At 44.1% G+C, this 15,794-nt stretch overlaps 1 protein-coding gene and 1 long non-coding RNA gene across 11 annotated transcripts in view; both read left to right on the top strand.

The window, feature by feature from the left end:
• The window catches only part of RhoGAP100F (Rho GTPase activating protein at 100F), a 416,326-nt gene that overhangs the window by 387,430 nt on the left and 13,102 nt on the right, over positions 1–15,794 (top strand). For 8 of the 10 annotated variants that reach the window (XM_071688807.1, XM_071688735.1, XM_071688754.1 and 5 more), the window contains 5 exons: positions 3,257–3,438; positions 4,629–4,827; positions 6,237–6,923; positions 8,435–8,595; positions 11,313–11,511. In XM_071688807.1, the coding sequence (XP_071544908.1) occupies positions 3,257–3,438; positions 4,629–4,827; positions 6,237–6,923; positions 8,435–8,595; positions 11,313–11,511 (1,428 nt within the window). The remainder of the gene's footprint in view (positions 1–3,256; positions 3,439–4,628; positions 4,828–6,236; positions 6,924–8,434; positions 8,596–11,312; positions 11,512–15,794) is intronic. The other 2 variants (XM_071688744.1, XM_071688816.1) reach the window with 1 other exon arrangement.
• On the top strand, positions 227–3,250 carry LOC139763132 (uncharacterized). Its single transcript, XR_011716039.1, has 3 exons — positions 227–252; positions 327–999; positions 1,143–3,250. It is a non-coding gene; the product is annotated as an uncharacterized lncRNA (long non-coding RNA).

A 15,794-nucleotide genomic window follows, 5' to 3' on the forward strand; every position in this document is an offset into this window, starting at 1 on the left:
ACGCTAACGTAGCCAAGGATACATATGTGGAATATGTGTAGTACAGAACGAAATTCTGTCTTACGCTGGTGTGTAACAGGTCAGTAGCAGGTGTGTGGTGACAGGTCAGCAGCAGGTGTGTGGTAACAGGTCAGCAGCAGGTGTGAGTAACAGGTCAGCAGCAGGTGTGTGGTAACAGGTCAGCAGCAGGTGTGTGGTAACAGGTCAGCAGCAGGTGTGTGGTGGCAGGTCAGCAGCAGGTGTGAGTAACAGGTCAGTAGCAGGTGTGTGGTAACAGGTCAGCAGCAGCTGTGAGTAACAGGTCAGCAGCAGGTGTGTGGTGACAGGTCAGCAGCAGCTGTGAGTAACAGGTCAGCAGCAGGTGTGAGTAACAGGTCAGCAGCAGGTGTGTGGTAACAGGTCAACAACAGGTGTGTGATGGCAGGTCATCACAGGTGGTGGAGGCAGGTCGTGTGCACGTCTCTGGCTCGGACAACAGATGATGATCACCGGTCGTGCAGGTGGTGCATGGTCGTGCAGGTGGTGCATGGTCGTGCAGGTGGTGCATGGACATCCAGGCTGTTCGTGTCCGTGTAATCGATGTATTGATCGTTGTTGACCGGATGTGCAGTTGACTCGCGGCCCATCAGGTTCGTGCTGACCGTGCAGGTATTGTACTGACCACGCAATGGTCCTGTATTGGGCCGTGCAGGTGTTGTATTGACCGTGCAGGTGTCGTACTGACCGTGCAGGTGTTGTATTGACCACGCAATGGTCCTGTATTGGGCCGTGCAGGTGTTGTATTGACCGTGCAGGTGTCGTACTGACCGTGCAGGTCCTGTATTGGCCGTGCAGGTGTTGTACTGACCACGCAATGGTCCTGTATTGGCCGTGCAGGTGTTGTATTGACCATGCAGGTCTTTTACTGGCCGTGCAGGTGTCCTACTGACCGTTAATGGTCCTGTATTGGCCGTGCAGGTGTTGTATTGACCGTGCAATGGTCCTGTATTGACCATGCAGGTCTTGTACTGGCCGTGCAGGTGTCGTACTGATCATTAATGGTCCTGTATTGGCCGTGCAGGTGTTGTATTGACCACGCAATGGTCCTGTATTGGCCGTGCAAGTGTTGTATTGACCATGCAGGTGTTGTATTGACCATGCAGGTCTTGTACTGGCCGTGCAGGTGCTGTATTGACCGTGCAGGTGCTGTGTTGGCCGTGCAGGTGTTGTACTGACCGTTCAGGTACTGGACGTCTACGTGCTGTATTGGTCGTGCAGGCGTTCTATTGACTGTGCAAGTGTTGTACTGACCGTCAAGGTTCTGTATTGGCTGTGCAGGTGCTGTATTGGCCGTGCAGGTGCTGCATTGGCCGTGCAGATGGCGCACGGCTGCTCAGGGGGGGATACAAGGACATTCATGTAAACGGTGCGAGTCCAGCTGGTATATGCACGTAAAGATGGTGCACGTTTGTGAGGGTCGCGCGTGGTCAGAGAGAGAGAGAGAGAGAGAGAGAGAGAGAGAGAGAGAGAGAGAGAGAGAGAGAGAGAGAGAGAGAGAGAGCCTCGACGTACTGGAGAATGTGCGTAAGACGTGCTTGGTGGTCGTGCATACAGACGTACTGGTGGTCGCACACAGACGGAGTGGTGGTCGTGAAAGGATGTAGTGGTGGTCGTGCACAGACAAAATTGGTGGTCGTACACAGACAAAACTGGTGGTCGTACATCGACATAGTGGCAGTCGTGCATTGACGTTCTGGTGGTCGTGCACAGACGTCCCTATGGTCGTGCACAAGCGTCCCTATGGTCATGCACATAGGTGGTGATGGTCGTGCACAGACGTACTGGGGGCCGTGTTTAGACGTACTGGTGGTTGTCCACACACGTACTAGTGGTGGGAAATTGACGTGCCGGAGGTCGTACATAGACCTACTGGTGGTCGTGCACAGATGTCCTTTGTGGTCGTGCACAGACGTCCTTTTTGGTCGTGCACAGACGTCCTTTGTGGTCGTGCACAGACGCCCAGGCGGCCTCACGCAGTCACACACGCGTTTTAGTTACAAACAGATGGTGTATTACTGTGCAGATGGTGCATGGAGGGACCTGCAGGTGGTGGTGCATTGATGTGCAGATGGTGCACGGCCTGCACGTACGTGCAGGCCGTGCACAAGCGTGCATGAACGTAAACGAAGCACATGAGCAAACAATTGTTTATATTTTTTTCTTTTCATTTCTTGAAGGTAGTCAGTCTTCATCCTTCTACTCACAACTCTTATGTTCTACAAGATCTCTCATGATGATTCTTGTTCATTAAACTTATTGCATGTTCGTTATTCTGTTCTTCACTTTATAACGTACTTATCTGTTCTTCACTTTATAACGTACTCATCTGTTCTTCACTTTCTTTAGAACGTATTCGCAATTCTCACTCTCCCTTATTCACTCTTTTATAATTCCGTTTCTGTCTTATCTATTTTATTTCTTTCACTGTCTTGTTCATTTTGTGTTATTCACTTGTTCTTCACACTCTTTCTTGTTCATCATCAGAATTATCTCTCTGATTCACTGTTTGTCAATCTATGTCCATCTTATCTACTCCCTATCATCTATCTATTGCAATCTTCATTCCTCACTCTTCTTTCTTCGCTTTTCCTCAATTATCTTCATTCTTCATTCTTCCACCCCCCCCCCCTTTCATCCCTTAATATGTTGTTTGTTCACTTTAAATCTAGTGTCCTTCAGATGGAACAAGATCATTTTTAAGTATTAAAGGAGTAACTAGTTTTCACTGGTAACTTTAAAGTAATTTTTCACTGTTATCTTTAAGTGCTTCCTTTTTTTCTCACTGGTAACTTTAAAAAAAAATTTCACTGGTACTTTAAAAATCTTTTCAAAGATGTTTAAAAAAAATTTCACTGTTAACTATTTAACATTTCTTCACTGTTAACTGAATGCTTTCACTGTAGATATAACTTTATAAATTACAGAGATAACAATAGATTACTGTTGTTAAAAAAATAAAACTCTCTTGATCTTTTCTTAAAGTATATAATACATAATTGCTTGCAGTCAAGTAAAGTGTTTGCTTCCCACGTCAGACTAAACAAAGTAGAGTCCTGTAACTTACTTGCTTGATTAGGCAAATGCAGTAGAGTTCACACGTAGCCTAAGCCACTTCAGAGGAGAGTGTTAGGAGGGACGGCTGGCGAGGTGAGGTGAGGGAGGGAGGTGTGTGTGTGTGTATACACAGGTAGGTGACGCTTTGGAGGTGTTCTTGCAGCGCGCCTGCCCGCCTCGCCATCCATCTTCACGTCTGACGAATACCGCGCCTGGATGAGCCGGGCCCCCTCCACCAGCGCCATCTACGAGAGGATACGACAGTCACACGAGACGCTACGCTCGCAGCGTGGCGGCCTCAGGTTCACCTACAGCGCCGAGAACCTCACGGAGAAGACGCGAGACGTAAGTGAGGATGGAACTTGGGGTTCCCTTGTCTGGAGGGAGTGAGTGAGTGAGTGAGTGGCTGGTGGTTGTGTCCAACCACCACCACCATGCACAACCACCACCCACCCTCTAACTGTCTTTTTTACGGTCATTAACTTCATTGGTGCTTGACTACACGACTCCCTCATTGCTTTCCGACAGTGATGTAGTTAGATTAACATTTCCACTTATATGTATCTGTATATGTAGATTACGACACAACGCGACAACTTCAAATGGCGGAGGGGTTGGTTGTAGTAACACTGGCTTCCTCTCCACTTGTATATAGATCGGTCGGCTGGCCTGGTTGGTTCAAGGAAGCACTACCACCACCGTGGCAGAAACATGTTCGATTTCCTGACAACACTGACAACCCCCCGTTCCCCTTCCCCTGACACTCGCTGCCACCTGACACGCCCCGTCGTGGCGAGCGAGGACCCAGGTACTAAGGAGGGTGGTGTACTGTGTCACACGTAGGTGAACTCCCTCCCTCCCTCCCTCCCCACCCAGCCCGTGACACTACTGTCTTATGACACCAGCAGTACCTCGTGACACTTCTGGTTGCCCCGTGACACTTTCTGTACCCCGTGACACTTCCTGTACCCCGTGACACTTCCAGTACCACGCGATACTTTCAGTATCCCTTGACGCTTCCAGTACCCCGTGACTCACTTCCAGTACCCCGTGACACACTTCCAGCACCTCGTGACACTTCCAGTACCCCGTGACTCACTTCCAGTACCCCGTGACAAACTTGCGGTATCTCGTAACACTACCAGTACCCCATGACACACTTCCAGTACCCCGTGACACACTTCCAGTACCTCGTGACACAGTTTCAGCACCCCATAACACACTTCCAGTACCCCATGACACAGTTTCAGTACCCCATGACACACTTCCAGTACCCCATGACACAGTTTCAGTACCCCATGACACACTTCCAGTACCCCATGACACAGTTTCAGTACCCCATGACACACTTCCAGTACCCCATGACACAGTTTCAGTACCCCATGACACAGTTTCAGTATCCCATGACACACTTCCAGTACCCCATGACACACTTCCAGTACCCCGTGACACCTATGTTACGTCCCCCCTTGACACAGTAGTGCACCATGTTCATCCCCATGACACCCCCCTGCTGAGCCGTGTCCACACTGCAGGAGGCGCCGTACTACATGCAGCGGCTGCACCTGGGCGCTGGGACGCTGGGAGTGGCGGGGAGCGCGACGCGGCAGCTGGGGCGGCTGGAGACGCCCTCCCGGAGGGTGCGGGCGGCACTGGAGGAGGCCCGGGGCGTGCCGCACCCATCACCCACCCGAGGCAGGCCCGCCCTCAGGCTCATAGACATCAACCCCGCAGGTACGTCGCCCTTAGCCTGTCCCTTTCCCCCATATACCCCCCCACCAGGCAGGTCTTCGGCTCACGGGATCTCATGTTCTAAGACCTATCTTTTATTTTCTTTACGTAATCCCATTTTCTATGAGTTATAAGTGGTTGTCTTCAACCCATCATTTTCTAACTACAAAATTTATATACGTTGAGTAACTCACTTGGTATCATTTACTGATGTTAGTATGCAAAGGATTATATTTACTGAGTTAAATGAAGATTCTTGTTTGCTGATACGTAACCAATAGATTCATTAAAAAGATCACCCCTGAGTGATAACTGGTCACCCCCTGAGTAATAACTGATCACCCCCGAAGGATAACTGACCACCCCCTGAATAATAACTGACCACCCCCTGAATAATAACTGACCACCCCCTGAATAATAACTGACCACCCCCTGAATAATAACTGACCACCCCCTGAATAATAACTGATCACCCCCTTGAATAATAACTGATCACCCCCTTGAATAATAACTGACCACCCCCATGAATAATAACTGACCACCCTCTGAATAATAACTGACCACCCCCTGAATAATAACTGATCACCCCCTTGAATAATAACTGACCACCCCCATGAATAATAACTGACCACCCCCTGAATAATAACTGACCACCCCCTGAATAATAACTGATCACCCCCTTGAATAATAACTGACCACCCCCATGAATAATAACTGACCACCCCCATGAATAATAACTGACCACCCCCCTCCGAATAATAACTGACCACCCTCTGAATAATAACTGACCACCCCCTGTATGTAACTGACCACCCCCTTGAATAATAACTGACCACCCCCATGAATAATAACTGACCACCCCCATGAATAATAACTGACCACCCCCATGAATAATAACTGACCACCCCCATGAATAATAACTGACCACCCCCTGAATAATAACTGACCACCCCTAGGAATAATAACTGACCACCCCATGAATAATAACTGACCACCCCCCTGAATAATAACTGACCACCCCATGAATAATAACTGACCACCCCCATGAATAATAACTGACCACCCCCCTGAATAATAACTGACCACCCCATGAATAATAACTGACCACCCCCCTGAATAATAACTGACCACCCCATGAATAATAATTGACCACCCCCCTGAATAATAACTGACCACCCCCATGAATAATAACTGACCACCCCTATGAATAATAACTGACCACCCCATGAATAATAACTGACCACCCCCCTGAATAATAACTGACCACCCCCATGAATAATAACTGACCACCCCCTGAATAATAACTGACCATCCCCATGAATAATAACTGACCACCCCCATGAATAATAACTGACCACCCCCCTGTACTTTATAACTGCTACCTGCTGTGTGACATCCTCCCTAACCCACAGAGTTCCTGAAGTACAAAGTCGGTGTCGGTAACATGGGTGGAGTGACGGAGGGCGTGTCCGGTATGCTGTGGGTGCACCTGCTGGCTGGGCGGGGCCTCAAGGCTGCTGGACGGTCCGAATTCCGTGACCTGTACTGTGTCCTGGAGTGCGACAGGGTCCACAAGGCGAGGACCGTCGTACGAACCGGCGACCTCAACTTCGACTGGGACGAGACCTTCGATCTCGACCTCATAAATAACAAAGAACTAGACTTTTTAATATACTCGTGGGATCCACAGTTTAGGCATAAACTATGTTATAAAGGTTCGGTCCATCTAGTGAGTTTGCTTAAAGAGTCTCCGCTGCATCAACTAGCACTAAAGATAGAGCCCCGAGGGACTCTGTACCTCAAACTCCGCTACACGCCGCCTCGCCAGGCCTTCCTGAGAACCCCTGCCGTGCGTAAGAACGCGCTCTTCGGGGTGGATCTGGACACGGTCTCCAACCGTGAGAGCGGTGGCGGCACCGTGCCCCTCATCATCGGTCGTTGCGTCGCCGAAGTCGAGCGTCGAGGCCTGGACATCATAGGTCTCTATCGACTCTGTGGCTCGGCGACGAAGAAACGCCTCCTCAGGGATGCGTTCGAGAGGAACCCAAGACTCGTCGACCTCTCGTCCGACAACGTCCCTGATATCAACGTCATCACAGGTCAGTTACAACAGTAGTGTGTGTCTATGAATCAGCATCATCATCTGACCTGACCTTACAGTTACAACAGTAGTGTGTGTATGAATCAGCATCATCATCTGACCTGACCTTACAGTTACAACAGTAATGTGTGTATGAATCAGCATCATCATCTGACCTGACCTTACAGTTACAACAGTAATGTGTGTATGAATCAGCATCATCATCTGACCTGACCTTACAGTTACAACAGTAGTGTGTGTATGAATCAGCATCATCATCTGACCTGACCTTACAGTTACAACAGTAATGTGTGTATGAATCAGCATCATCATCTGACCTGACCTTACAGTTACAACAGTAGTGTGTGTATGAATCAGCATCATCATCTGACCTGACCTTACAGTTACAACAGTAATGTGTGTATGAATCAGCATCATCATCTGACCTGACCTTACAGTTACAACAGTAATGTGTGTATGAATCAGCATCATCATCTGACCTGACCTTACAGTTACAACAGTAATGTGTGTATGAATCAGCATCATCATCTGACCTGACCTGACAGTTACAACAGTAGTGTGTGTGTGTATGAATCAGCATCATCATCTGACCTGACTTGACAGTTACAACAGTAGTGTGTGTATGAATCAGCATCATCATCTGACCTGACCTTACAGTTACAACAGTAGTGTGTGTATGAATCAGCATCATCATCTGACCTGACCTTACAGTTACAACAGTAGTGTGTGTATGAATCAGCATCATCATCTGACCTGACCTGACAGTTACAACAGTAGTGTGTGTGTGTATGAATCAGCATCATCATCTGACCTGACTTGACAGTTACAACAGTAGTGTGTGTATGAATCAGCATCATCATCTGACCTGACCTTACAGTTACAACAGTAGTGTGTGCGTGTATGAATCAGCATCACCATCTGACCTGACCTGACCTGTCCAACCAGAGGGAGAAAACGGTAAGATATGGTATGTATGATTCGGGCAACGTCATCACAACAGGGTCGGTGACAACAGCTGTGTGTAAAGCACCGTTGATCCCTGACGCTGTCCAACCATAACAAAACGGTAAACCATTGTACGATGTTAGTTGACTTGACATGACTCAGAAGGTCTATTTATCGAGTGTAAATAATCTGTTCTTTTAACAATTGAGTGTAAACTGTCTAATGTATACAGAGACATCTATTCTTCATTTCAATCGTCGATACTTAACTTGTAACGAATACAGCAATTCCTGCAACGCTTATTACTTGTGACAAATCTGTCTGATGTAGATATAATGATAATGTCTTCATAATCTATACCCTGTTTATGTAATATGTGTACATGCTTACAGTATTAGTACCTTACACAGTGAAGTACATTATCTTTGTATATCTTAAATGATGACTTCAGTGTGATCTATACTATTTTGACTACGTACTCCACCCTAGTCCTGGGTTACATAGGATCCCCAATATCCTATCCTAAACCATGGCACCCGTCTGACCAGCCCCGTCCTCCTCCAGGCATCCTGAAGGACTACTTGAGGGAACTTCCTGAGCCGCTCTTCACCAAGTGTCTGTACCAGATGTTGGTGGATGCCCTCACAGTTATGCTTCCCGACGACCCCCAGGGCAATGCCAAGCTCATGTTCTCCATCCTGGACTGCCTCCCCAAGGTCAACAGGGTAAGTACAAGGGGAACCAGCGTTTCGTTGTTGGCCTTTGTGGTACGTCCTCAACGTGCCAAGGTCATAACGGGTAAGTAGGAGGGAACAAAGCTGCGTTAGATGGCCCTCCGGGTGGTTAAAGTAGAAGAGGGACCAGGATCAGATGAAACCCTGTGGTATGCTTTGTCAGGACGCAATAGACCTTTTCCATATCTCTTGGTGGAAAGTCTCTGGCATGATGTATCAGAGATGTGGTATAGTAATGTGGCACATCATAACCCTCTTAGTCTTATAATCAAAAGCTTTATGAGACGACAATTATTTAGGGGAATATCTTTGCATTATAACGTAACAAGCGTTATACATTCTAGTGCCACATGCAAAACTTGAATGAAAGTATTCAATTTTTGCGTTATAACATACCAATCGTTTTATATTCTAGTCCTATATGCAAAACTTGAAGGAAATCATTTAAAAACGACAGGTTTTCTGATAAGTCTTACCCCGGCACGGTGATAGGAGCTAAAACTGATTTAGTTCATCCCTTGACTGCTCCTCTGATTAAATCATTAGCTACAGGATGCGTTCCAGAGGGCTGGAAGTTTGCCAGTGTCACATTATTATTAAAAAAGAAAAGTTAATAAAGCTTTTTTTTTTTTCCCCCGGAAAATATCACCCAATTTACTCAACGTCCGTCGATGGTATAAAGTTTTGAACACCATTGTTCAAAGTCCGTCGTTGGTATAAAGTTTTGAAGACCATTGTTCTTGACTATAGTGTATATCATTTAGGGGATCACCACTTGATCAACAATTCGCAAGCTTGATTAAGCTTGATGAATGACGATGTCTCGTTTGTGCCACACAGATCCTCTTGATTTATCTCAAGTTACACTCGAATGGATTATGAAAGTAAAGCGACTGATGTCAAATATATGACGAGAATAAAGCGATTGATGTCATCTATTGTGATGTTCCAAAAAAGTCGTTTTGAAAGAAAAAAAAACCAGTTCTACATCAAACACTACGATCAAAAGAGTTAAGTCACATGATGTAGATTTCTAGCTTTCAGTGGCTACAAGTCTCTGGTTGACCGGCAGGAAGAGAAAAAAAAAAGTAGTCATCACCAGTCAAGCCTCAGAGTGGTTGGACGTAACAAGTGTTGTGCCACAGGGATCGAAACTGATAATATAGGCTTCCTTGTCAAGTATCACAAATTCACATACTTGGTTCTAAGTTGGAAATAAGGCTATGGCAAAAACTAAATATCGACATATGAAAAGTGACTTAGATAAAAGGATGAACTAGGTTAATACTGGCAACAGATGAATTTTGATATAGATCAGTGCAAAGTTGGACTAAGTGGTGGCAAACGCGAGAAGGTTAATTACAGTACAAACCAAACATGAGAGAGGGAAAAGACTTAAACATGAGAGGAAAAAGACTTAAAAGTATAATAATCTCTGATGACATGAAGCTAAGTTAGCTGTGTATAGAGAGTATAAAAAGGGCGAACAGAATGGTAAGATTCATACGTAGGATATGCTAAGAAACTAATCCTAACTCATCACAATTCACTGGTGCCTTCCCACTCTCAGTGAACTTCTGGTCACCCTACTTGAAAAGAAGCTCAAAATGGAGAGTTACCAAGAGTCCTAGACTATGAAACATATCCTATGACAAGCCAACGTGATGACTGAAATATATTCAGCTTAGAAAAGTAATAGTAAACAGGTGTTTTCAATTACAAGTATTTAAACTTATGAAAGGCTTTGAAAGTGTCTGTTTATGAAGCTATTCAAGACTAGACGTGGTCTGCCTTCATTATCACATTTACAAACTCGTGGGTAAACATTTAACCTGGAATGAGGCGAATTACTCTTTCTTCAACAGAATTGTTAACATCTAAAATGATTTACCAATTTGAGTGATTACAAGCAGCACCACAGGAATGTTTGAAAACAGACTCAACAAATCCTCTGCCTAAGTCCACGACTGACCATTTTTGTGCCTCTGTAGTTACTTATGAAGTTTCCAAGTATTTCTCCATAAATCATCTGTTTACTTTTCTCATCTTACTACACTAATCTCTGTTTTCTTCCAGTATCACAAACAGCCATGAAAGAACCCACTGGTCTTTTGAAATGGGTAATCCTTTATATTCCTTTGTAATACTGGGAAATGATTGTGATATAACATTGCAGGATTTGATTCCATTACTTTAAGTCACGTTTAGAGTATGAATGTATGGTGTCAAATGAGACGATGGGGGTAGAAACTCCGTAATGAAATATGACATTTTTTTTGTACATGACTCTGTGGTATATGACAGTATTCTTAATGAGATTCTGTGGCTATGACACTTTCTGGGTGCGATTCTGTGGAATATGAAACTTCTCATGTAAGAGTCTTCGAGATAGGGACTCCAAAACTAATGCAGGACACCTCCCACCTCCCTATCTCTCCCTCAAGCAGTAACCCCAGCCTTTGAGCAGTAGTCAGACCCCTTTGTAGAGCAAATCCACACCTAAATCAAAATAACCACGTCTCTCAGAGAGAGACAGAGACAAGTTACAACTCCTTCCTGATTATCACACCCCCGTCCCTCAGTGCTCTAACTATGGCATCTAACAATTCTTGAAGCAGCAGCAACTCCCCCTCCCTCCTTTACCCTTTGATATCAGTGATGCCATCTGTTTGAGACAGTGTCACTGTATTAATAAGAATCCTGCTCAGCAGATAACGTTGTTCCTATTGATGGACCATCTACGACTGGTTGCCAGCCAGTCAGAACGCAACAAGATGACAACACAGAACCTTGCCATCTGCTTCGGTCCTGTGCTCATGTTGCAGAGTGAGAGCGAGGATCCTATGGACTTCCATCAGCCTATTAGTATTTTGAAGTTCCTCCTTGATCTCTGGCCTTCCAAGTCAGGTAATGTTACGTTGCTATTTCCTTTTCTTTTCTGTTTTGTTTACATTTCGTTTTCCATTGTTGTCTCATCTCGTTTTCTAACTTGTGTCACTTGTGTTCAGTTTCAGGAAGCATGACATCTCCGTTGGTATTGGTACACCATTCTTATAAAATGATTCAATCCTTTCACGAACTTAAACAACACAAATGATCTAGACCACAGAGGTCTTATGTTGTTCAGGAATTGATCCTCTGCTGTTGCCCATAACCTGGATGGTTTGGGTGTTTTGTCCACTTCAAAGTACTACCAAAGTGCTGTTCGGACTTAGTATCCTTCCTCATAATCTGCTTAGAATAGGACTTAAATGATCAGCCAAACGAGACACGTCGTCTTGAGATATGAACCAGAAATGCTTGCTGACCCATCGCAGGCACTCCACAGCCATACTGTTGATCTGACACTCTCTTTTCAAGACTTTGTTCTCAGAGCAAAGTCTTTTAGGTAAACTGACAACGTAATGACTATAATGATAACAAACCTAAACAGGCACATGCACCTCCAGATTCTTCTTTCTTTTTTTTTAAAGGATTTGATCCGGCGCATCATACAGCAAAGAGCTGTCGCTCCTATTAGTGAAAGTTTGTATACAGCAGTAAATCTCTCGATTCAGTGACACTAACATGTGAGGATAGATTGAAACTCATTGTCATCTCTGTTTTACATCAACTCCATTTATGGTCCGACTGTGACCAAGACACCTTTTGCTTGCAACGCCTTCCTCGTCCAGTCAAGGACAAATGTCCTTGACCAGGCCAAAACATGAATAAAATATATAAAAAGTAGCTGAGGTGATATACAAGGAAGGGAATCAGGATAATGATCCAAGAGCTTATGAGAGAAAAAGCTGCCTTTAAAAATGGATGGGTCATAACTCAGAAAAGAGATAAGGTAAAGAGTTCTAAAACTTAGCAGTATGAGGAAGGCAACAAAGGTAAAGAGTTCTAAAGCTTAGCAGTATGAGGAAGGCAACAAATGTCACAACGCCTCACATCTAGGCTACAAACATCCACACAGTAATCGTATATTCGTAGTATCGCAGCAAACGCCCCTAGTGTTCTATTTGCCAAGATTCATGCACAAAAATATGCCTGTTATTTCTGACATTTCTGATACCAAATTCACAGATTAGAGTGGTCCATTTTTCATCTTGTTTATAAAGGTACTGCGATGCAGTAGCTCCCAGGTCCCCATGTTGGTGCTCCAACAACTTTCTTACCAGGACAAGCTTTCCATGCACAGATAATTACATCTGGAGGATTATATTCAAATAAAGTCCTTTCTGCAATAAACTTCACGATTCTCCCGTTTTCTAATGCTCATAATGGCTTTGATAATAGGTCAGATGATACTGCTGTTCAGGGACTTTCAAACCCCCAGCCTCACACTTATAAGGACTAGGTTGGGGCCCCAAACTTATTATATACTCCCAGGCCCTCGCCTGGTGGACCCCAGCCTCACACCGTCGTATACTAGACTTGAACTCCAGCTTCCCTCACAGGCCAACAGATGGCAGTCATCTTGAAGGTATCAAGACACTACAGCCACTCGAAGCACATCTTTATTTCATTGTTGAACTTGGTCAGGAAGTTGGAAGTTCTTTACCTTAAACTTCAAGCCTCTTATGATGTCAGGAACCTTTGCCCTAATTCTGGGTATAATACTTTATCACGAAAGACTTATTCAATTTCCATGATTCATCAGTCCACCACAAAAGGAAAATGAATAATGAGTCAAATTAAACACCAGTGTAAAGGGTATCTTTCGTCTTTATATAAAGTGTTGCTTCATCTCATACATTTACATGATAAGTTGGTGTGAGTGTTATACAAGTCAAGACGATAGATCTCTCTAACTATTGAGCTAATAATCATTTCCAGTCTGTGAGTAACCATCTGGTATAGAAATAGGAAGGAACTCCATTTCTTTCAGCTGGAAACTCCATTACATGTGCACAGGTGTTACGTTGCCCGTTTCTTTTATGTCTTAATATATTACATGAATATTGATTTGCACCATCCACAACCTCACTTCTAAAATTTTGGCCCCTGTTACTGTTGGGTTGGTAATTCACTCTCTTCCCTTTTTTTATGTATAAGAGATTCTAATCAGAAGCAAAATGTAATGATCAGTCAGCCAGCCATTGCCTCACTGTTCCAGATGATACAATGTAATACAAGACTCTCCTTCTTCTTCTTTTTTTTGTATAGATAAATGAGTTCCAGAGAATGTTGTTCAGAGGAGCCAATGATTCAAACACTTAAGTTTCTTAACGGGTTTTCTTCGCAGATTCAAGAGGTTGATGATGTTCCAAGGCATTAGTATGTACACAACACCTAGCTAGTTGGTAGATGACCAGGCGAGCGGCTAGACAACACTGCCAAGGACCTCCCATCAGGCTTAGGCCATACCAAAAAAAAAAAAATAAAAAAGAGAAAGGCGGCGCCCCGTCACGTACATAAACTCCGTCCTTGAAATTGATCGCTCTGTAAGGTTAAACCATCAGCTCTTGCTGGAGGATCCTAGCTCGGTACACATAGCATTAGGACCAGTAGATGTCCTTGGCAGCTTAACTTGACTAGTATATAACTTATGTACCTTTCCAAGTATATCAGTCTTAACTCGTATCTTAGTCACCAGGGCAGTAACATGACCTGGATATGATAGTAGTTAGCCTCAACCAAGCAGGTTCAGATGAACGTAGAGTGGACTAGAGTAGGGTCACCCAGAGGTGGGCCCAGACTAAGGCTTAACCAACTCTATCGCCTCACATGGGCAAAAATCCTCTTAGAAGACACACTCATGGCATCAGTACGAGCACAGCATTTTGTCATCCTCTTGTTCTTTAGACAGAACCTTCCAAATACCATGCATGATAGGCGAGTAGGCTGCAGTATAAGTGACATGAGATTAGAATCTGTGTATCTCTCCACTGCCATGCACACAGCTTATAGCCTGTCACTCGTAGTAGACTTTCAAACCTCAGTGGTCTTCCACAAAGCCTTATGAATATGTGTATCAAGTATAACTATATGTACATTGGCACATATATCCTAAGTAATATACCATGTGTGGTTTGCAAAGGCAACATTTCTTTAGAGACTGAACAAGCCACCTCAATTTGAGATATGCTATATAAATGTCCCTGTCATTTTGATTTGGATAGATCGTTGCGTTAGTCATGACAGTGTGTTTGGTCGCTGAAAACCACCACAAAGTCATTTAACTTTTCACGTAGACGTACGGAGATAACCCCCCCTCTCTCTAGCTTTCTTTGGCTCTCCCCTTCCCCTGAGGCAGTAGGCTTGTCACCTATACTTTCTCGAGCAGGTGAGTTGAGCCGTAACAACCCCCTGTCAAAATCTAAGCGCTTGATACACGGATTAGAAATAACACACTGTGTTGTATCTCCATAAGAGTTTAGATATGGACAATCTTTTTGTCTTTCTGTATATTCCGTCATCGGCTCGGCTTTAGATTTTGATAGTGGTTTTTCTGCTTCTCTTTGTAAACATATTGTACGTTCCCTCTCCCCTTTTGCAGTTTTTTAGTTAAATCTCAATAAAAAAAAAATGTCTTATATCAAATACTATTTTAACAATTTTACTGATAACATTATTTTTCGCTAGTGGCTTCATGAAATGCAGTAATGAGTATATTTTTCAAACAAAAATTTTCTGAAATATTTGAACATTTGAATCTAGATTTGAATTTTAGTATATTTTATTTTTCTGTTGTGGCAAATACTGATATATGTCAAAATAAAGATACATTAGCATTTCTCTTTATGTAGTGAGGCCGACAAGTGGCTGAGTAGAAATTATATTAATAAGAGTACAGAGTCCTTGTGTCTGTGTGTGCGTGTGTGTGTGTAATCACCTACTTATTCTGTAAGGAAGGGGAGTTTTACACTTGTGGGGCCCCATCTCTTAAACTTACTTTACCACCACATTTTTTTTTCTTTTTATCAGAGTTAGCTACTGTCAGCAATCACAGTTTCACCAGTTAACTTATTCCAATCATCCATCACTCTGGTACTTAATACTCTTTTCTTTTCTTTTTCTTTGCGTCTTTTCTGGCATTTTTGTCATTGTGACGTCGGGCTGCTTTGTATTTGGATCCCTGAAAGAACTGTGGAATGTCGACATCTTTAAACTGGTTCAGAAAACTGGAGGTTGTAGCAAAGTCTACCCTTACTCTTGTCTTTGAAAGGCAGAATCATGATCTTGAAGCTCTCTCTTTTCTG

This window comes from Panulirus ornatus, chromosome 3 (assembly GCF_036320965.1).
Source record: "Panulirus ornatus isolate Po-2019 chromosome 3, ASM3632096v1, whole genome shotgun sequence".
NCBI classification, from domain to species: domain Eukaryota; kingdom Metazoa; phylum Arthropoda; class Malacostraca; order Decapoda; family Palinuridae; genus Panulirus; species Panulirus ornatus.